This window comes from Tachysurus vachellii, chromosome 20 (assembly GCF_030014155.1).
Source record: "Tachysurus vachellii isolate PV-2020 chromosome 20, HZAU_Pvac_v1, whole genome shotgun sequence".
In the NCBI taxonomy this organism is placed as follows: Eukaryota; Metazoa; Chordata; class Actinopteri; order Siluriformes; family Bagridae; genus Tachysurus; species Tachysurus vachellii.
Window position 1 is genome coordinate 7,142,283 of NC_083479.1, and position 20,959 is coordinate 7,163,241.

Genomic DNA, 20,959 nt, shown 5'->3' on the forward strand with positions numbered 1-20,959 from the left:
TCATCTAGATGGTCTTTTGCAAACTTCAGATGGGCCTGCACATGTGCTGGCTTGAGCAGGGATTTTAATCCATGATGGTGTAGTGTGTTACTAATGGTAACCGCTTGAGACTGTTGTCCCAGCTCTCTTCAGGTCATTGACCAGGTCCTCTCGTATAGTTCTAGGCTGATCCCTCACCTTTCTCAGGATCATTGATACTCCACGAGGCGAGATCTTGCATGGAGCCCCAGTCCGAGGGAGATTAACAGTCATCTTGAATTTCTTCCATTTTCTAATCATTGCACCAACAGTTGTTGCCTTCTCACCAAGCAGTTTGCCTATTGTCCGGTAGCCCAACCCAGCCTTGTGCAGGTCTACAATTTTCCTTGTGTCCTTAGACAGCTCTTTGGTATTGCCCATATTGGGGAGGCTGGAGTCTGATTGATCGAGTGTGTGGACAAGTGTCTTTTATAAAGGTAACGAGTTCATTCATTCATTCATTCATTCATCTTCTACCGCTTATCCGAACTACCTCGGGTCACGGGGAGCCTGTGCCTATCTCAGGCGTCATTGGGCATCAAGGCAGGATACACCCTGGACGGAGTGCCAACCCATCGCAGGGCACACACACACACTCTCATTCACTCACGCAATCACACACTAGGGACAATTTTCCAGAGATGCCAATCAACCTACCATGCATGTCTTTGGACTGGGGGAGGAAACCGGAGTACCCCGGAGGAAACCCCCGAGGCACGAGGAGAACATGCAAACTCCACACACACAAGGTGGAGGTGGGAATTGAACCCCAACCCTGGAGGTGTGAGGCGAACGTGCTAACCACTAAGCCACCGTGCCCCCCGTAACGAGTTCAAACAGATGCAATTAATAAAGGTAATGAGTGGAGGATAGAAGGGCTTCTTAAAGACAAACAGGTCTGTGAGAGCCAGAATTCTTGCTGGTTGTTAGGTGATCAAATTATTTCATGCAATAAAATTTAAATTAATTATTTAACAATCATACAATGTGATTTTCTAGATTTTTTTTTTATTCTGTCTCTCACAGTTTAGATGTACCTACGATGAAAATAACAGATCTCTCCATACTTTGTAAGTGGGAAAACTTGAAAAAGCGGCAGTGTATCAAATACTTATTTGCCCCACTGTACATATATATGTATATATAGTAATGCATATATTGTGCTATACATGAATAATCTGTTTTGCTACACTCTTTTCTACTGTTTCTATCCTGTAGTCCCATCTGCCCCTGTCTCAGAGTTCTAGCTGTGGTAGTATGCCCCCTCATGCTCCCTCTCACACACCAAGAGATCTAGACACTCGCTGTCTACTCAAGGGTGAGGCACTTCACTTTTCACTTCACTATTCCCATCTGTTTCTTTCATTCTCAAGCCATATCTTTCCTTGTTTGTCTCTTTGTCTCTCAGCTGGTCACCTGCATTTGAATGACAGCAGGCAGAGGTTGAGTGAAATAAACAGCAGGACCGTGTCTGAGTCAAACTTCTATTTGAACCCTTTTCACCATGTGGACAATGTTACCAACTTTGATACCGTCAGTGTGGAAAGTTCAGACAGCCTGGAGACGAGCATCTCAGCCTGCTCTCCTGACAACATCTCCAGGTAGAATTGACTCAGTACAAAATCTACCCCTTTGAATACAAAAAAATTGGCTGTACAGATATCAAAATTATCTTGTTACAATGGCACCTTTTAAGGGGTGGGATATATTAGGCAGAAAGTGAACAGTTCTCAAAGTTGATGGTAGAAGCAGGAAAAATGGCAAGCATATGGATCTGAGCCACAAAGGTCAAACTGTTAGCTAGATGGCTTGGTCAGATTATCTATCAAAAGTGGTCCAAGGAAAGACAACTATTGAACCAGGTAAAGGGTCATGGGTACACAGAGCCAAACCCTTCTGGGTGGAGCCTAACCCTTATGGTCTGATCCCAGAGATGAGCTATTGTAGCACAAAAATAGGCTGGAAAAGTTAATGCCGGCTATAATAGAAAGGTGTCAGAAGACACTGCATCACAGCTTGCTATGTATGTGGCTGCGTACCTGCAGAATGATCAGAGTATTAGTGTAAACATTGTTGAAGGTGAAGTAAACCCCCTTTATGGCAACAGTATTCCCAGTGGCAGTGGCTCCTGGTATAATGTGCTCAGCCACACTGCAAAAATTGTTCAGGAATAGTTTAAGGAACATGAATTTTTCAGACCTCAATCTGATTTAGCATCTGTGGGATTTACTGGACAAACAAGTTTTAAAGGACTTAAAGGTGTTAGTTTTTGGGCCAGAAACCAGAGGACACTTTCACCAGTTTTGAAGAGTCCACACCTAATGGTCAGAGCAAGGTGAAATTGTTATTTCGGATACTCATTAACTTAATTTTCTATAATTACTTTCATTTCTGGAATTCTTGATACAGCAAGAGTTGTGTGTTTTTTTTTTTTTTTTTTTTTTTTTTTTTTTTTTTTTTTACCTTTTTTTTTCTGTCTACTTTTCTGGAATTTAAACTGCATTCCACTCAAATTAGCCGATATGGTGTGGCTAAATAGAGCTTTGGAGACTGAGCAAGTACTGCCTTTAACAACCAGATTGTAAACAGATTCTTAATGTTATGGTCACATTGTATTAATCCCATCAACTCCCAGGACCTGTCTCTATGTCCAGAGTTACTGTTAGTTTATGTTTATTACTGTAATGTCTGTTTTTTCATTGTAGAAATTAAATGTTTATCTTCAACTTTAGTGAAGTTGTTTTGGATTGCATTGGATCTGAACCTTTCATTGAAAATGCTGGGAGAAATGTCCAAAGAACTTGAAATATCTGAAACTGATATTTGGACATTAAGGTTTTGTCTTCCTGACCCTTAAGAAAACTTTCTTATAAAAAAAAAACCTAAAAGGGTAATGGTTAGATTTTGCATATCATTAATTAGCTACATTAATTGATATGTTGATGAAAGATCATCACAGGGATAATAAAAACAATTTGTCTGTGTGTTTGGTGTCAGCAGTGCCAGCATATCTAATGTGGTTAGGATAGAGGAGATGGAGTGTCTGCTCAGAGAGTTGCAGGCAGAGAAGTCCAGACTCTTGAAGCACAGGGTAACATTTGTCTTCATTCTCTAAACTTTTTGTCTCCTACCAAAGGAGTAATATTTTTTCTGTCTCTCAATTCAGGTACATTCCTGTGTAATAATGTGATGTAATATGGTCAACTTGATTACTGGCATTTTTCATGGAAATGAATAATAGCTGCAGTGTGTGATATTTTAATTTCTATTTATTTATTTATATTTTTATTTTTTCCCCAATGACATCCCAGGTTGATTGCTGTCACATCCCTTAATAAAAAAAGCAAAGATGTATATTATTAGCCCAATAGAAAAACAATAGGATTTCACAGTTTCAAAGGTGTTTATTTTAAACCTCACTGTCCTCACATCAAGACTTATGCATGTCTTTGTTTGTATTTCTCTCATTGTAGGAGAGAGAAATGGAGCAGCGTCAACAGGCTCTAGAGGAGGAGAAGATGAGGCGAGAAGAACTGGAAAGGCGACTTAGAGAGGAGACAAACATAAGGCAGAAACTTATAGAAAGGGAGGTCAAGCTCCGGGAGAAGCAAAGAACACAGGTGAGACAATGGGAATTTGATTGGGTATATAAAATCGGATGCGAATGATGCAAACAGAACGAGAATCCTTATACTTTAGTATAAGGATTCTCTAGTAGTACGAAATAAGTAAAGTAAGAATACTTTAGTAGTTCTAGTTTAGTTTTAAAAAACATGAAAAACTAGTTTAGATTTAAAAACTATTCCACTGCAGAATTTAATTCTCTGTTTGTACCCCTACACAACTTAAACACACACAACTTCAGATTACCTCGGCAGGATGGGGAATAATTTTCAGATTAATTGGAAGTCATGAACTGTTCTATAAATATAACTACATATAGTTATTTAGCACTCAGTTTACCATATTTACAAGACATGACATACTATTTTACTACTTTAGGATTTCAAACTTAAACACTTAAATTTTTTTTTTTTTTTTTAATTATTCAAATAACAGTGAAAATGCATTTTATGTTGTTGAAATGTATGCATGGAAACAAACACAGGTGCTAAAAAAAGGAAGCAAATAACCCACACCTAATGTCAGCATTTATTTGACATTTGTCTTCTCAGTCTCGTCCATTGACACGTTACTTGCCAGTCAGGAGGGATGACTTTGACCTGCGGAGACATATTGAGGCAGCAGGTCATCATCCCAACAGCTGTTTTCACCTTGCTATTACTGACAAGACATGCAGAGGCTTTCTAGTCAAGATGGGGGGGGAAATCAAAACCTGGAAAAAACGCTGGTTTTTATTTGACCGAAATCGCAGGACCCTGGCATACTATGCAGGTACAGCTGCATTAAAAGAAACAACCCTTGAATTGTGAGGTCATCATATCTATGACATCATGCATGTAGTGTCTTGTCTGATGCACTAGGGGGCAGTATTAACCTAAATATAGTTGGAAGTGGTGCAGCAATGCACTCAAAGCCAGCTTATATGTATTTCATATGAATATGATAAATTATTTGTACATTTTCTTTTTACATTATTTTTAATGAGCTTCATCTTGGATAATCTGAATGTTAATTCTATTCAAATATTGTTTCTGGTATTTCTTCTCTTTAGATAAACATGAAGTAAAAACAAAGGGTGTCATCTACTTTCAAGCTATTAAGGAAGTGTATTATGATCACCTTAAGAATGCACATAAGGTGAGCTTCAGAAATTTACACCTTCCTGAAAGTGTGATAACTTTACATAATTACAGTGTTATTAAATTAAAGTGTTACATAATTAAAATGTTAAAGTACATGATTTTTCAATTAATTTAACTTTTATTTTATTATGTAACTTACTAATGAGATTTTTCCCTTCATATTTCTCACACACATGCACACAGAGCCCAAACCCTTTACTGACATTCAGCATAAAGACACATGATCGCGTTTACTTCATGGTAGCGCCTTCTCCAGAGGCTATGAGGATCTGGATGGATGTGATAGTAACAGGAGCAGAAGGTTACTCTCACTTTCTGGTTTGAGTAGCAGCTTTCTGCAGTGACCCATCGTGCTTTGGCTCAGACTTTAAAATGGATTCTAGTACTTTCTGCTTTTTGAGGAATCTTTTTTGTAGCTCAGATTTATACATGGTATTATATACATTATAATATTTTGGTGTGGGAATCACAGTATAGTATAAAATATTGTTTTCTGTTCAGCAGTTGTAGTTATCTGTTCAGTTAGTTGAAGTTATCATTGCCTAATCTGATTTTTCCCCTAAACCCATGTATGCTGTCCCATTTTTGAATTTTTGTTCCAGATAGCAGCTCTAGAAACCCCCTTTGCATGGTTTTTTGCTCTCATTTATTCAATTTGTATGAGTGTACTAACCAGAGAAAATGCTATGTTATTCTGTTTTAACTACTTTTTTATAACCTTCAAACATATTTTTTTGTCATTTTAAAGTGCCTTTTTTTTTTAATATATGTAGGCAGTTTTTCACATATTTTGTAACTTTAAAAGCGTTTTAAGAGTTACAATTTTAAAGCTTTTTCTAATACTTTTTATTTTCATTTTCATTTCATTTTCAGCAAGGTCTGTCAATACATAAGTTAAATTTGGTTCTTTTTTATTGCTCATAGAAAACCAGAAGCACGATATAGGTCAAAAAATGGAAGGATATATATAACCAAAGACATGCTTTCTTTGAGTATCTGTATTTTGTAAATGCATTCAAGGCTCTCAGTAGATCTTAATATCTCATTATTTTTTGTAATTCCTTTAGTTAATAATCTTTCCAACTTAATCATTACAAGGACAAGATAGAAATGATAACTCTTATAGCAGAATATATTATGATCCTGTTGTCATTGTTGAAGCTCTTTTAGCAGCAGCAGCAGCCAAAGTAAAGGCCCACACTAGAAATGTTTCTTTTGTTAAAAAATAGTCACCATTGTAACTAATTATATTGCTATAAGGATTAAGGTAATGTGCCAAGCAAAACTATAGTAACATATCAAATAGTTTATGGCATTTACGGCATTTAGCAGATGACCTTATCGAGAGTGACTTACTTTTTTTTTTTTTTTTTTTTTTATTTCATAGTCATTTGATGGCAAGAATATAGTTGGAGGTTTGTTTTTAACAGGTACAAAATGTTAGTGTATGTACAATCAACTTTATCCAAACATTGTGGTACTTGGATAAAATTTCCAGGGGTTAAAAGCAAGGAGGCTGAACAAACAGTATGTGCATTAGACATATATATACTGAAAATTTATAATAGCATGTTTTTAATTATTGAATATGTGTTATAATACTTTTGTAATGAATTTTATACACAATTAAAACTCTTTAGAATAATTAAATGTAGTTTTTCATCAGGTAATGTAATCTATAATAAACTCCAAACAAAGTTTACATGAACAGTTTTTCATACTGTACTTGAATTTAAAGATCTTATTTTTGGAAAATTGTCCATTTACATGCATTGCATTATATTGCTTAATAAATGATCAGCAAACATGACTAAAGTTTGTTTGGTGTGTGTGTGTGCATGCCTCCAGACAGAAATTTGTCACATGAAACTGTGTTCCAATTAATTCATTAGAAACCCCATCCTATTTGTCACATGCTGTAACATGCCTGAGGTCTACTGCTCAGCCTTAAAAATCTCTGCAAAAGTCTAGGCAATGTAAACATTTTTTGTACAATTGTAATTTAATTGGGGAGATCCTGAAATTCCTCAGCAATCAGTAAAGAGCAAACAGATGTTTCATCAATAAGTGTGACTACTTTTATAAAAGCATAACGTTTGGTGTTCTGGAAAACTCTGGTGTGTGTCTACATCAAGCTAGGAAGAAATCAGCCATGATCTAAGGGGAATCAATTATTACTCCATCTATGAAAAGCTTTATCTTATCTGCAAAAATAGCATAAAATTCACCATTCTACAGTAAGAATGATTATTTGAAAAATGGAGAGCCTTTAAGGGAGTTTCCATTCTCCCCAGAAGTACAGAAAATTCAGTACAAGATCAGACTGTTTAATGCTCAGAAATAAAAAGAAAAATCTGCTCTGTAAATAATAAAATGATAAATACAAAGAATTCGAGTAGGGGGAAATGAGCACATACCTCTGGCCTTAAATGGTCTTCCTCCTAAATGAGCACACACCACTGATGTGAAGGTTAGTGCTCCTGCTTTCTGAAATGGGCTGCCCAATTAATACCCATGATTCCTTGGCACAAAGCTTAATATCATTACTTCCTTAGAAGGAACTACCATACCTTGACTTCCCAGTTAGGATAACCACTAGCAAAGTTTCCTTTTTTTTTAATAGTTAAAAATAAATAAATAAATCTGGGTTTAATTCAGATGTGCCAGTGATTCAGTAATAAATCAGTGATTGGTTTTCAGCTCCATTATCAGTCATTTAGACAACCATTCAAATGGACAGACACTACTACATTTTTAACATTGCCAAAATAGAATGTTGGGCTGTTTTTATAGATATGATGAAAGAACTTAAATGTCTGATTAAATCTCCAAAGAAAAAAATTCCAAAGATTAACTGAAAAGTAATGCTGATTTCTAAGCACTTTCTTTTTTTTTTTTTTTTTTTTTTGCATATTTTGTTCTCATTTCATCACACCCTGTTAGTGTTTTTGTGAGTAAGCAACCCTGTAAATTATTTGTATTATTTTAGCTATTAACAGTTATTCATTTAACTTCTATTATAGAACTTTATGAGACTTGACTTCAAGAGAGCCCTCTTGACTGAATGGGCACAAATTTCGATGGACACACTCAAAAATCTTGCAGAAAGCCCTATCAGAATTGAGGAAGCTGTTATAACCACAAAGCAGGGACCAAACCCATTTTACTTCACACAGATTTGGAGTGGGATGTCAAAGAAACTCACAAAGTCCACATACTTTTGTTACACTGTGTAAATACATACACTCACACTCATGTACACCTAAAAACTATAAAGACTGTGATGGCGGCACCTACACTAACGCTCTGCAAACACTCCTCACTATGTTTAAAATAAAGTGCATTTTGTGTCTGTTCAGCCTGTCATAACTGCAATTTTGGTATGAAAATTAGTTTGAAATTACAATGTATCATTAAAACAATCATCTGTGCTTAGCATTTTGTGTGTTCTAATATGCTTTCCTGCTCACCACAGTTCTAAAGAGTGGTTTCATGACTTAGTAGTGTTAGTATGACATAGTAGCCTCACTCATCAACAAGGTGCTTCCACTTGCAGAAATAGTGCTGACTGGATGTTTTTTGGTTTAAAACTTTTAGATTTTACAAACTATATAGACCATAGAAATTTGTAGATTGCTAATGAAGAATGATGTTACATTATCACATTTTGTGGTCAGATTATGCACTTTTTTCAGTCATATCTGTCATTTTAATTATGGCAGCCATTACTACAAGTCCATGTGTACTACCAGTACACAGTTTGAAGAGGAAGTATGATTCCAATAAACCATTCTACTCTGAATTTTGAATGTGTCTTACTTTTTAATCAATGATATTCCATCGCAAACAATGTTGTGAAAGATTGTGAATTGAGATTAGGCTTAAGCTAAAACTAAGGATACTTTAACCTTCCAAAGAATTGATTTAAAACAATATCAGATGTTCTCTTAATTAAGTAAAGACAGAAAAGCTGTCCGGGTATACTATAAAAAAGCCCTTTCAATTTGAAAGACCTCAGGCACTTGCGCATGCTTTTTCCAGCTTCACAAATCTGATCTTCATTTCATGAAAGAACATTAGTTGTTTGATTTTGCAGAGTACTGTATATATCAAATCTTTGTTCATTTGGCTGTTGGAAAAACAACAATTTGGCTTTTTTTTTTTTTGGCTTGCCCTGTGACTACAATCAGACCTTTGATGCAAGGACATTCATCAGACTCACTCAGTTGTTATATTTTGTATAGTATTTCACTACTGCTTGGTGTACAGCAATTGTGATAATACTAGAGTTATAGGTGCATTTTTTAGTATGCATTGACATTTAGGCCTTGACAGGCTGCCTCAGAGATCCTGCCTCCGGAATATATCTATGCTTCAGTGAAGATGCTCCTCCTTTCATCAATTGGTAATTGTAAAACAAGTCATGTGTCAAGACGTTTGTGTGTATTTTGAGAATCTTAACATCGTTCTTCTTTTTGCCCACCCCTTACACCATCCAATCCTTATTTACTTTGTACTTGTAATGTGTAATAACATAAGTATAGTTCCATTTTATTGATCATGGAGGAAACAGAAAAACAGAACAACATTTATTATATATATATATATATATATATATATATATATATATATATATATATATATATATATATATATATATACACACACACACAAATGTTCTACTACTCATGCACAAAGCATTTGACACTGTTGAATCGATCTATTAATCCTGACTTGACTGAAGGCTTCATTAAAGATATTACCTGGTTTGCCTCCAGTCAAATGGATAATCAATCCAGTAAGTCCCAAGAATTAGATCCATAAGGCAAAGTGTCCTTCACTGACTTGTACTTAAAATGTTGCTTACAGGCAGTGTATTTTTCAGAACATGTAAGAAGAAGTGTGTAGAGGAAAAAAAATGAACACAACAGCTCCTGTGGTGCAAAAGTAGGACATGCATTCTGCTACATACTATGTGACATCCTGTCCTTCTGATACAGTATTAAGGAGAGAGAGATTTTGCCACTTTTTGTGTGAGCTGGAGAGTTCCAAGAGAGAAAAACACAATGTGTGGATCAACAATATTCACTTAAAGGTTAAGAACCAAAAGATCTGCAAAATACATGTAACAAAGGCTACCAAAAACTCCATTAGAAAATTCTGTGTAACAGGAAAAAAGCACCAATAATTCATGCCACTTAAGCCCCTCTGATGGTTCAGACCAGGTTAAACACCACATAATCTTGACACTCCTTTTTACATTTTTTGGATTATGAAATGATACCTTGAGTGAATATCAAGCAGGTCTACATAGCTACAGTCCTCAGGCAAGAGCTGTTGTGCTTCAGTGTCTGCCTTGCTGTTTACATATCTCTCTCCTTGGTGGCACACAGCTTTCTAAATTCATAAATGTTACATTTATAATGTCTCTGCCTTTTATAGTGGTACAATGTGAAATGAAATAGCCAGTACATACAGAGTTTTAAACACAGAGATGCAGGCCAGATCAATATAACAGTAAAATCCTGTATTATTCCAAGCAGGACATCTAATCCAAGAGTCTGTGAAAAAAGCATAGTGATCCAAGTCCAAATATGAGAGGATTCTGAACAGTTGTAAATTAAATAGTGTATTAAATAGAGCAATATCGCATACAACAGTCCATTATTTTTGTGGGGCAGTAGCTGTGGAAGTGGGCCCAGTCTTATTGCTAATCCGGCGGACAGGAACCTTAGAGATAGGGATCTTGGAGCGTGATACCTCTGTTTTCCCTTGCAATGAGTGGTACGTTGCAGTAGAACCATGTTTGATGGGAATTTTGGACTCCCTGTGTATGCTGACTGTCTCCATTGTGAGGCTGGTTGCTGAATCTAGTATATCTTCCTTGCTGTAGGATAGGACAGAAGTGATGGACCCTGATTCAGTAGAGATGTCACTCAGGGCATCCTTGCTGCTGCTCTCCCGGGAGAGAGAAGTAAGTGTTTCCTCATCATGCACTGGTGTTTGGGGGTTCCACTGTCTCTCATCACTATTGGATTTGGCATTTTTGTGGTGCTGCTTTGACTTCCCCCCACCACTCACAGGGATCTTACTGAGAGTTGTGGGCTTCATAATTAGGTTCCTCTTTTCTGGCTTGAAAGAAGTAGCATTTTGGGTATCTTGTATAACTCTTGTGCTTGCCATATCTTCCTCTCCTTTTTCTCCTCTTGGCACATAACATGGTGCAATGTTTGGAGCAGGCCTGTTTGACATGTTTGGCAGCAGGGAATACCCAGAAGGTAGAGAAGTATGAGCAAGTTCTGCCTTATGTGGGGGGGGTTCAGAGGTAGCAGATGAAGTTGCCAGAGTTGGCTGATTGCTAACTACAAACAAAGGTTTAGCAGCATGAGGAGGTCCATCATCTGAAAGTAAACCCTTCTTGATGACTGACCCTGACCCATTTTTTTCAGTCTGTAAAGGACCTGATTTATTTTGATGAGCAGACTGCTTAGGCTCAGGTTTGATGATAGGTGCAGTGTTGCGGCTAGTTGATAATCCAAATGTAGTTACGATTTTGGGTCTGATCACTGGAGCAGTTGGAACAGGCTTGGTTGATGTGATGAATGGAGGATATTTGTTTACTGGAGCACTACTGTGCTTAATATCCAGAGCTATGGAATGAATGGGCCTTGTTATGGATGTGGGAGCAGCATTAGGGGTGGTTGCTGGATTTGGGGCATGAGTGGGCTCAGTTATGATGGTAAAAGCAGCAGCAGGCTCTGGAGTTTTTTCTGTGAGTGAGATAGGAGATTTAGAAATAGTAGCAGGGGTATGGGCAGGGAAAAGTATCGGAGAAGGTTTAGGTGAAGGCTCAGGAGTAAGTGGAGAACTAGGTGTGACATGTTTAGGTGGAATAGTTAAGGTTGGTGTTGTTGGACCTGACATAGGTACAGTAATATGGACAGGTATGGTGTTGGGTGATGGAATAGTGGAAGAGTCATGGCTAAATATAGTAGTTAGGAGATTTTCTGTTGTAGGAATAAATGGAGGGGGAGATATATTGGATATGATAGGATTAGTTGAAGTAGCAGTGTTTGGAGTAGATGGAGGTGAAAGTGTTTGTTTTGTTGTAGAGCTCGGCGTGGGTTCGGCTGGTGTAGAAAATGAAATGAGGTTTGCTGTGGAAGAGGGTATAGTGGAAATAGAGTTAAGGGTAGCTGCATCAGAAAGTGTTTGTTTAGGAGCTTGTAAAGCCTTCTCCTTTTTCACAGCTTCACCTGTGCTATCTTTTACCTCCACACGACTACTGACTTTGACCCATTCTGCTTCTACATCAGCAACAATATCATCACCACCTGCTAATGAGTCCAAGCTCAATATAGATGATATATCTCCAAGTAGCATGCTCAGTCTGTCATTAGTTGATGTTTTAGCAGCTCCACTCACCTTAGTGTCCCTAGGGCTGACATGATCATCCTTTGATGAAGGGGGTTGATGTTCAAGCTCTGATTCATCTGTAGAGTGCCGTTCAGGTCTTGGAGTCAGGGTCAGGGTTTCTTTCATTATTTCCACACTATTAGAACGAGAGGCAAGGAGAGGAGGACCAGTTAAATCTTCATCTTCCTCCGCTTTGTCTTTTCTGTGCCAACGTACACTTCCAAACAGACTTTTAAGGCCTTTTCTTTGCTGCACAGGTCTGTGAGACTCAGTTTGGGCCTCTCTTTCTCCCCCTCCTCCCTTCCGATTCCACCGAAGCATGCTAAGGAAGCTCAGTGATTTAGCAGAAGTAAGAGAAGAGATGGATTGTCTAGTTGAGGCTGACTCAAGATTATTCTTCAAGCTTGTCGGCTTGTCCAATGTAGCATCATCTTTGTGTCTGTCCTCCTGGTCTAGGTCCACTGATTCTGCCTCTGCTTCTGGAGCCACTATCTCTGTTAATCCATCCAGGGTTTTGCTTCTTGATGGGGGTGATTTGAGTTCACCTTCACCTTTTATACGCACAGAGAAGATACTGGCTACACCACTGCCTGGCTTGCGTTTGCTGAACAGCTTCAAAGCCTTACGTATTTTACCTGAAGGCTGAGGATCGCATGGTGGGGGCTCACAGTTGTCCGACTGGGCATCCATGTTAATATTTCTCAGCAACGTATCAGCGTGCCTATTGTTCTCTCTCAGCATTCACCCAAATTCCCCCAATTCAATTGCATATGTTTCATCTGAAAATGAAAAAAAAAAAGAAATATATATTTGTATATATATATAAATATCTTTCTGCTTGCCTGTAATTATGTAGATTGGCTTATAATGTGTATATCCATTTCTGTTCTTGCTCTTCTTCTATCACAGCTCTCTTTCTGTCTCCCTCTGTCCCTCCTTCCCTCTGCCCTGCTGCTCTCTCTTTCTCACTGGCTGCTCTGGCTGGTTTCCATGGCAACTGTGGGTCTAAGCAGCTTTCATCAGCACTGGAACAGAGCCAAGGGCTTTCATCATACTACTCCAGAAACAGCTATCTCTTCTCTTTTACTGCTCTCTTTTCTCTCATAGTATTCTATAATATTTAAATAGATCACTTTCTTTAATACTGAAGTCTTTGTATGGCCTATTTACAGTGTTAATATATTTTATCTATTTATTTATCAGAAATGATTTATGCATCTGTATTCATGTCTTAAGATGGTCAAAGAAAGAACATGGTGTATCATATATCCCAAAAATGCTGAATGAACCATGATGCACTGACAGGACCATAATAGATCATGAACAAAATAGATGCATTTTTTTTTATCCTTTATCAAATTGGTTACAAAGTATTATTATTATTATTATTATTATTATTATTATTATTATTATTATTATTATTATTATAAAGCTTTAAAACAGCAATAATATTAGCTGCAAATGGTAATTATCAGACTCAAAGGACTTCCAGCAAATATTGCCCCAGTGGCCATAAATATGACATATCTGAAATTGTACGAAATTTTGCTGAAAGCCATTTTGCAATAGCTAGCCAAAACGCCCCTCATAACACATGTTTGCATATTTCATACAACAGGCTGAGGCTGGCCAAAACACTATCTCATAACCCATGTATGGGTATTTCATACAACAATCCTCAGTTATAGATGTTCTTGAACATGAGACTAATAGTTTGACACCAAATTTGGGAACCTTGGCCAAAATCTAAGAATTATTTTTTTTTGTGTGGCTAAATGTTCCAAAAAGCAAATTTGTGTTCAGCCAAAGGATTAAAAGGAAATATATTTTACCTTTTCCAGAGATTTTTTTTGTGTGTGAAAAACCATGAACATGACTCCCAAACTGAGTGAGTTGCATGGCTTACTAGTCCTCTATACAGTATGCTTTTCCAGGTTTGAAACCATAGAAGCAGTAATGAGTTAGAGCTGTATATGTACATTTGTCACCACCTCCTTAGAATATTTTGTATTATATTATTGTATTATATTAATCTTGATATTATTCTTTATAATAACCTTTTGTTCTATGTTTATGTTCTGTAAAGCTGCTTTGAGACAATGTCAATTGTAAAATTACAATGAGGTGACTGTGGCAAGGATAAACTTCCTTGGATGGTAAAGGAAGAAACCTTGGGCGGAACCAGACTCAAAAGGGAACCCATCCTCATTTGGGTGACACTGGAGGGTGTGATTATAAGTATACAGTCCAACAAATGCTGTATTAATGAGGAGGTTGTTGTCCTCAAAGACCACATGTAGTTGGCATCTCCTCTGTGTATGTCTGAATATTTCATGAAGCAGGGTCCAACTGGAGCTGGTAAATCTCTAGATGTCTCAGTATCCTCATATGGTTTGCGTCATCTCAATGAAGGTCCACAATCTCGGACATGGAAGAAAATCAGAGCTGGTACAATTTCTGGATGCCTCGGGATAGGTAGAAAGAGAGAAGCAGTGGAGAGGAATTAGCATAGCTGCTGTACATAATATTCGCAAGCACTAGATGATAATGTGCATGTACTGGAGCACAAGATTATGGGAAGTCTGACTAAAGAGTCACACCTGACTAAAGAGTTTTTAATCTACACTTAAACTGGGAGAGTGTGTCTGAGCTCTGAACACTATCAGGAAGGAGATTTCAAAGTTTGGGAGCTAAATACGAAAACACTCTTCAACCTTTAGTAGATTTTGATATTCTGGGAACTACCAGAAGTCCTGAGTTTTGTGATCTCAGAGAGCATGATTGTATTGTGTTAGAAGACTAGTTAGATACATGGAATCTAAACCATCAAGAGCCTTGTACATAAGTAGCAGCAGTACCTATCTGGTACCTATCAGGTAGTCAGTGTAAAGATGATAAAATTGGGGTTATATGATCATATTTTCTCGAACTGGTAATTTATGACTAACTGTAGCCTATTTATTGAAGATGCAGGACAATCACCTATTAATGCATTACAATAGTCCAGCCTCAAGGTCATGAATGCATGAACTAGCTTCTCAGCATCAGATAAAGATAGGCTGTTTTTTAGCTTGGCAATATTTCTTAGGTGGTATTTTCATGTTTATAACCTAATTTTAATTCACCAAATGCCTAATTAAACCTGTTTTCAGATTTTTTTGTACATGTTTTATGCTACATTTAAAATGTGAATTTTGCAAAGGTACATTTCCATGCATTCATTTTCTACCGCTTATCCGAACTTCTCGGGTCACGGGGAGCCTGTGCCTATCTCGGTCGTCATCGGGCATCAAGGCAGGATACACCCTGGCCAACCCATCACAGGGCAGGTACATTTCCAAAGTAGTTTAATTGATCTACAACTGGATTCATACTCAAATAATTGAAGAAGAAGAAGAAGAAGAAGAAGAAGAAGAAGAAGAAGAAGAAGAAGAAGAAGAAGAATCCCCACAAATTAAATTAGGGGTTCAATATCAATTTCATTGTTTCATTGTCAAGTCAGGAGGCTTTTATTGTCATTTTTACCAAACAGCATTCCTCCAGGCCCTGGTGCTACATAACATAGACACCCAGAGCTACGTACAAAAACACAGAACTGCCATCCACAATGCTGTTGGCTTTGCAGATGTGTTGTGAATGTCCATGATGGAAGGAAGAGAGACCTCCTTGAATGCTTGGACAATAAATGATCCAAACCAAAAACTAGGGTTCCAGCAACTTTATTTCTTGGACCCCTATTAAGAAAAAAGGGTTGGGGTTAATCCAAACAACAACAACAATTAAAATAATAATAATTATTATTATTATGCAATATTACTATCATTGGGAAACAACGTTTATATGCATTATTAAGTTTCAATGTAGCAAACCAGCACAGGTTTTGGGCCAGCGCAAAACCTTTTTTACCCCAAAAACACAAAACTGGAGGCACACAGCGCTGCCACACCCTAGTCACTGGGATTGTGGTCATTAGTTTTAAAGGCAGTTTATAAACCCATGGAGTGACTTCCACCTGGGGGAAGGAAATGGCACTGCAACCTGTTCTTAATTTTCCAGAAGCTCTCTCTCTCTCTCTCTCTCTCTCTCTCTCTCTCTCTCTCTCTCTCTCTCTCTCTCTCTCTCTCTCTCTCTCTCTCTCTCACACACACACACACACACACCAGAAGGCGGCGAGATTTGTTTGAAGGAAACCACAATAACGATTAAAAGATTTTTTAAACAGCTCATTTGAAATACGTTTATTATTAATTAAGTATGCGGATTAGTGATCCACTCTAACAATCCCTAACGGGAGCAGTGGCAGAAGAAAATCATTTTTGGGAGTTTATTGTGTAGAAACGATACAAGAGTACACATACATCTGCGAGACGGATCCGTTCTCACCTGGAAATCCCGAATACATTTGAAGTGAATCTCACAAAGATGTCTAGTCCTGTTCCAGTATTGTAGCTGTCTACAGCTGTCTACAATTTTTGAGATCCAGGACTGTTTTATCTTGAATGTTATCTTTTAGAAATAAAGCAGTGTTGTTTGCTACTGCTAAATATTAATTATTTTTTAATTATAATTATTTTCTGGGAGGCACGGTGGCTTAGTGGTTAGCAAACTAAGCCTCACAGGGTTCGATTCCCGCCTCCACCTTGTGTGTGTGTGTGGAGTTTGCATTTTCTCCCCGTGCCTCGGGGGTTTCTCCGGGTACTCCGGTTTCCTCCCCCGGTCCAAAGACATGTATGGTAGGTTGATTGGCATCACTGGAAAATTGTCCAGAGTGTGTGTGTGTGCCCTGCGATGGGTTGGCACTCCGTCCAGGGTGTATCCTGCCTTGATGCCCGATGACGCCTAAGGTAGGCACAGGTTCCCCGTGAGCCGAGGTAGTTCGGATAAGCGGTAGAAAATGAATGAATGAATTATTTTCTTAGAATTCTGTTTAGTAGACTAACAATCCTTCCCCTTACGTATTATCTCTCTACATGCATGTTATCAGTAATTTATTTTAATATGTTGTGATAAACCGTCTATAACTGAAGTAAAGTGCAGTTTATATTAATTTTTCATCTTTTCTTAATGATTTTTGCTTATTACTTCTTTCATAATAACAAGAGAGGATGTTTTAACAACAGCAACCACACAGTGACACCTAGTGGTTACTCCAACAAAGTGTTCTCCATACAACAACAACATTTGCCTCAGGATACTACAGGCACATATAACTCTAAGGCAGTCTGTCAATAAAAAGCCAGGTCAAAGGAACTTTAATGCTTGTGAATTAGCTGGGAGGGGGCTACACCATCCACACTAAAGACAGGGAAAAAAGTTTGTGTCTTATCCTTCTTATTAACCTACAATGATGGCCTTTTATCTGTCTACTGTTTGCACTACACAGAAAAGACAGTAAATGAAGATATGTGGATAAACAAATCAAAATTTTATAAACTACACCATTAGTTAAAATAAGCCCCTTGAAGAGCTTTTCCTCAGATATGCATCAGCTTTTTTACAGTTTGAATTTAAAATCAACACAGTGCTACATATAACAGCTAAGAACTAAAAAGTATGTTAACCTAACCACATAAAATGCATTGTGTGAAACCCAGTGCAAACATTACCAGACAAGAGACAGTGCAGACAGACAATACAATATGCTACAGAGCAATGCCGACTAGTGCAAGACAAGAGACAGTGTAAGACAAGGGACAGTGTAAGACAAGGGACAGTGCAGACAGACAATACAATATGCTACAGAGCAATGCCGACTAGTGCAAGACAAGAGACAGTGTAAGACAAGGGACAGTGCAGACAGACAATACAATATGCTACAGGACAATTCTGACCAGTATACAGAGTGTATGGACTATTGTAAAAAGAAAAGTATTTTTGTAAAAATTTGAACACATATAATATCAGCAGTTGATCACAGCATTAAAGTGTAATGTGCAAAAACAGCATTAAAGAACAAAAACATTTTGGTAGCACAGAAAAAAGTGGTGCTGTAAACCTCTAAACATAAATGTACAGTGGATTTGGAAAGTATTCAGACCGCCTTCACTTTTCTCAATTTTGTTATGTTGCAGCCTGATTCTCCTATTGATCAAATTCTTTGTTTTTCTCTTTAATCTACACTCAGTACCCCATAATGACAAAGTGAAAACAAAATTCTAGAAATTGATTAAATTATTATTATTCATTTATTATTTATTATATTTATTTAAAAGAAAAATAAAACTGAAATAGCACATGTACATAAGTAATCAGACCCTTTACTCAGAACTTAGATGAAGCACCTTTGGCAGCAATTACTGCCTGACAACCTGCGAGTTGTCAGTTTCATCTCCTCAGTGCCCAGTTCGACCAATCATCTTCTTGTTCAGGAGGAATTAGCAGAAAATGCTTCCGAGTCCAAAACAGGGGATTCAGAATTGGGGAAGAAAGCAAGAGTACAACCTAGTTTCATGCTCCACTTCCACCAAATCCACCTGTGAACCCTTATGACTGAAGCCAGCATGACACTTCTACGGACATGGGGCCCAAGCCACAGGGAGCAGGCACCTTGCTTGAAAACAAAGCAAGGCAGGAATGGACCTTTCTATGCAAGCCGCTCTGCATGCCAGTGGCTCCCTTGAGAGGTGACCGTGCATACTCTACTTTTATTTTGCTAACAATGACGACAATTCAAACAATCGGCTGATCTTTTTCCTGATTTGTCATTATGTTTTCAGATTTGTTGTTTTGCTTTTGGATTTGTTATTTTGTTTTCTGAATTTTCGTTGTGTTTTCTGATTTGTTATTTTGTTTTCTTATTTGTTATATTGTTTTGCACTTCTGTAGTTGTCCTCCATTTCAAAGTTGGGGCACAGCAGCTCATATCTCCTGAACTGCTTGTTGTTGGGTTTTCACCATTCAGTGTGTTTGTTTTCTCTTTTTTACTTTGTGTTGCCTTCTTGGCTACAGTAGGTCTCATTTGTAAAAGAGATTGTATCTTAATGAGTTTTATTCTTTTTAAATTAAGGTAACCAACTAACTATGTTTCCAGCAAATTTCTATATAGTCCCATGTGGCTGGACAGTTGTTACTAAAGGGATGGTATGCTATTCCAGCTGGATGCTCTGGCATATCACACAGGTTGCTGTGACAATTTAATCTATGTACTAATGATTTAATAATGATTGGATTTCATGTCTGTGAACTCTGCTTTTTGGTTTCCATGGCTAATGGCTGTACTGTGGGGTGCTGTATTAAAAGCACACACAACCAATTCCCATATGGGCTCTGTCAGTGCCAAATAGTGTGGCTTTATGTCAAAAACTATAACCCATGGAAAGGTAAAATTAGGATATAATATTTATAATAATAATAATAATAATAATAATAATAATAATAATAATAATAATAATAATAATATTTGATTTATTAAGCCAGTTGATTGCTAGAATGTTGGCAATTGATTGCTATGCAAAAACAGTTGGCTACTAGAGTGTTGCTACAGTAGTTGGTTGCCAGGCTAACCCAGTTGGTTGGTTGAGTGATGTTAGTTGATATTTTGGTTGGTTGCTAAGGTTTTTCTAGATTTCCTACATACAACATAATGATGCAAATAAAGAGAAAAGTTAAATCTCATATGCTCCTCTACACTCTCAGTTCTAACAAAACTAATTAGTTCTTTTTTTAATCCGTTGTTTTCCTAGAAACGGAGTAAAAAGAAATGGAGTAAAAAGTTTAAAGTTTAAAATTAAGTTACTATATATCTCCAACAATTATGACTAGTCGGAGGTCACAGTGGCAAGGAAAAACTCATATGATATGAGGGAAGGAAACCTATCCTCATTTGGGTGATATTAGACAGTAAATAATGTCAATGTAATTTTTAAGAACGGACTATTGCAACTGCCTGCTGGCAATTTTAACTATGAACGCAACTTGTACTACCAAAATGCAGTGCCGTAACTTGTTTTTGATCTGCCTTAGTTCTCACACATCACCCTACTGCTACACTCCTTCCACTGGCTTCCGGTAGCTGACTGATGTTTGCCTACAAAGCCAAAAATGGACCAACACTCTCTTACCTCAAAGCTTTTGTCACTCCTCTCACTGCACTTTGCACCCTCTGATCTGGTGGCACTGCATGACAGGTCCCCCCATCTCTCAGGGCAAGAGAGAGGTATACATCAAGACTCTTTTATGTTTTGGCACTGAGGCTGGAATGAACTTCCCATAGATTTCAGAACAGCTAAGTCACTGATTGTCTTTAAATGATGGTTGAAATCCTACCTCTTCCCAAAACACTTAAAGTAGCTCTTATTTTCCCTATTTGTTTTATGTATTTATAAAAAAAAAGTGCTATAATGACGAGTGTTGATCCATTCATTGATAAAGGAAAAGTTCAAAGCACTTTTGTACATCCACCTAGATGAGTGTAAATGTAAATGTAACTCAGTGTAACAAATGATCAGGACCCCTTTTCTTTGAGGATGCGCAGCAGTACAACAAATAGTGAATCTTTTACTCTTTCCTGTGCCTACTAGTGTGCTGTTTTCTCCAAACTTCACAACAATATGAAGCTTGCAATGAATAATAATGAATGAATAATAATTAATTTTTTTTTGCAATAAAACATTATTAATTACAACTGTTGTAGTAAAAGGGGGAATTTTTGTAAAACTGTACAAAATATTTGCACTTAGGGCAGCTGAAGCTTATTATAGTCATACAATTCCTAAGCCAGCATGGCGAAAGCTTGTTTGCAATGGTTCCCCCTAATCCAT

At 37.4% G+C, this 20,959-nt stretch overlaps 2 protein-coding genes across 5 annotated transcripts in view; one reads left to right on the forward strand and one right to left on the reverse strand.

The window, feature by feature from the left end:
* Positions 1 to 6,532, forward strand: part of phldb2a (pleckstrin homology-like domain, family B, member 2a) — a 37,624-nt gene extending 31,092 nt beyond the window's left edge. For 2 of the 3 annotated variants that reach the window (XM_060895783.1, XM_060895785.1), the window contains 7 exons: positions 1,237 to 1,336; positions 1,427 to 1,619; positions 3,016 to 3,109; positions 3,492 to 3,638; positions 4,194 to 4,413; positions 4,694 to 4,779; positions 4,968 to 6,532. In XM_060895783.1, the coding sequence (XP_060751766.1) occupies positions 1,237 to 1,336; positions 1,427 to 1,619; positions 3,016 to 3,109; positions 3,492 to 3,638; positions 4,194 to 4,413; positions 4,694 to 4,779; positions 4,968 to 5,108 (981 nt within the window). In that variant the 3' untranslated portion in view covers positions 5,109 to 6,532. The remainder of the gene's footprint in view (positions 1 to 1,236; positions 1,337 to 1,426; positions 1,620 to 3,015; positions 3,110 to 3,491; positions 3,639 to 4,193; positions 4,414 to 4,693; positions 4,780 to 4,967) is intronic. The other variant, XM_060895784.1, reaches the window with a different exon arrangement.
* A 3,083-nt stretch (positions 6,533 to 9,615) lies between these two features.
* On the reverse strand, positions 9,616 to 13,110 carry si:ch211-244c8.4 (APC membrane recruitment protein 2). 2 transcript variants are annotated; one of them, XM_060896072.1, is made up of 2 exons: positions 12,836 to 13,110; positions 9,616 to 12,751 (listed from the first exon to the last, which is right to left on the reverse strand). In XM_060896072.1, the coding sequence occupies exons 1-2, from the start codon at positions 12,939 to 12,941 to the stop codon at positions 10,449 to 10,451; spliced, it is 2,409 nt and encodes an 802-aa protein (XP_060752055.1). In that variant the 5' UTR covers positions 12,942 to 13,110; the 3' UTR covers positions 9,616 to 10,448. The 2 variants fall into 2 exon arrangements, with proteins under 2 accessions (XP_060752055.1, XP_060752054.1); XM_060896071.1 differs by having other exon boundaries at positions 9,616 to 13,110.
* Between the last annotated feature and the right edge of the window lie 7,849 nt (positions 13,111 to 20,959).

Excerpts from the sequence above, each read along its gene's own strand:
- si:ch211-244c8.4 (XM_060896071.1), bottom strand. The coding sequence starts at position 12,941 with ATGCTGAGAGAGAACAATAGGCACGCTGATACGTTGCTGAGAAATATT.